At 62.3% G+C, this 422-nt stretch overlaps 1 protein-coding gene across 1 annotated transcript in view; it reads right to left on the reverse strand.

Annotated features, from left to right (window-relative positions):
• Positions 1-422, reverse strand: part of LOC102676092 (microtubule-actin cross-linking factor 1-like) — an 81,873-nt gene that overhangs the window by 45,031 nt on the left and 36,420 nt on the right. Inside the window, 1 exon segment of the mRNA XM_031508603.1 lies at positions 1-422. This exon segment is cut by the window's left edge and continues 309 nt beyond it. Within this exon segment, the coding sequence (XP_031364463.1) occupies positions 1-422 (422 nt within the window).

Genomic DNA, 422 nt, shown 5'->3' on the forward strand with positions numbered 1-422 from the left:
GGCTCCCCGCACAAACCCATCAACTCGTGGCCGGAGGCGCGCACCTGTTCCACATCAGGCTTCGTCTGATCGATCTCGTGCCTGATCTCCTGCAGGGCGACCTGTTGCTGCTGTATGGCGGCCGGCTGTGCGGCGGGCGGCGCCTGGCCAGCCAGCGCGTCCTGCAACTCTCGCAGAGTGGACATCACCCCGTTCAACTCGGACCAGAATTTCTCCGCGATTTGGAGGGCATCGTCGAGGGTGTGGCTTCGATCGGTGGTCGATTTTTGCACGTCGGCCCACAACTTGTTCAACTTCTCCAACTTTCGTTTGATGTCCTTCACGGCCGGATCGGCCCTGTTCCCGGCCTTGCTTATCACGTCGTCGGCCGCCCTCTTCACGGCCGCGTACGCCTCTGACCTCTGCGCCAACTCGTCGATCAG

This window comes from Apis dorsata, unplaced genomic scaffold, assembly GCF_000469605.1.
Source record: "Apis dorsata unplaced genomic scaffold, Apis dorsata 1.3 scaffold_92, whole genome shotgun sequence".
Lineage (NCBI taxonomy): Eukaryota > Metazoa > Arthropoda > Insecta > Hymenoptera > Apidae > Apis > Apis dorsata.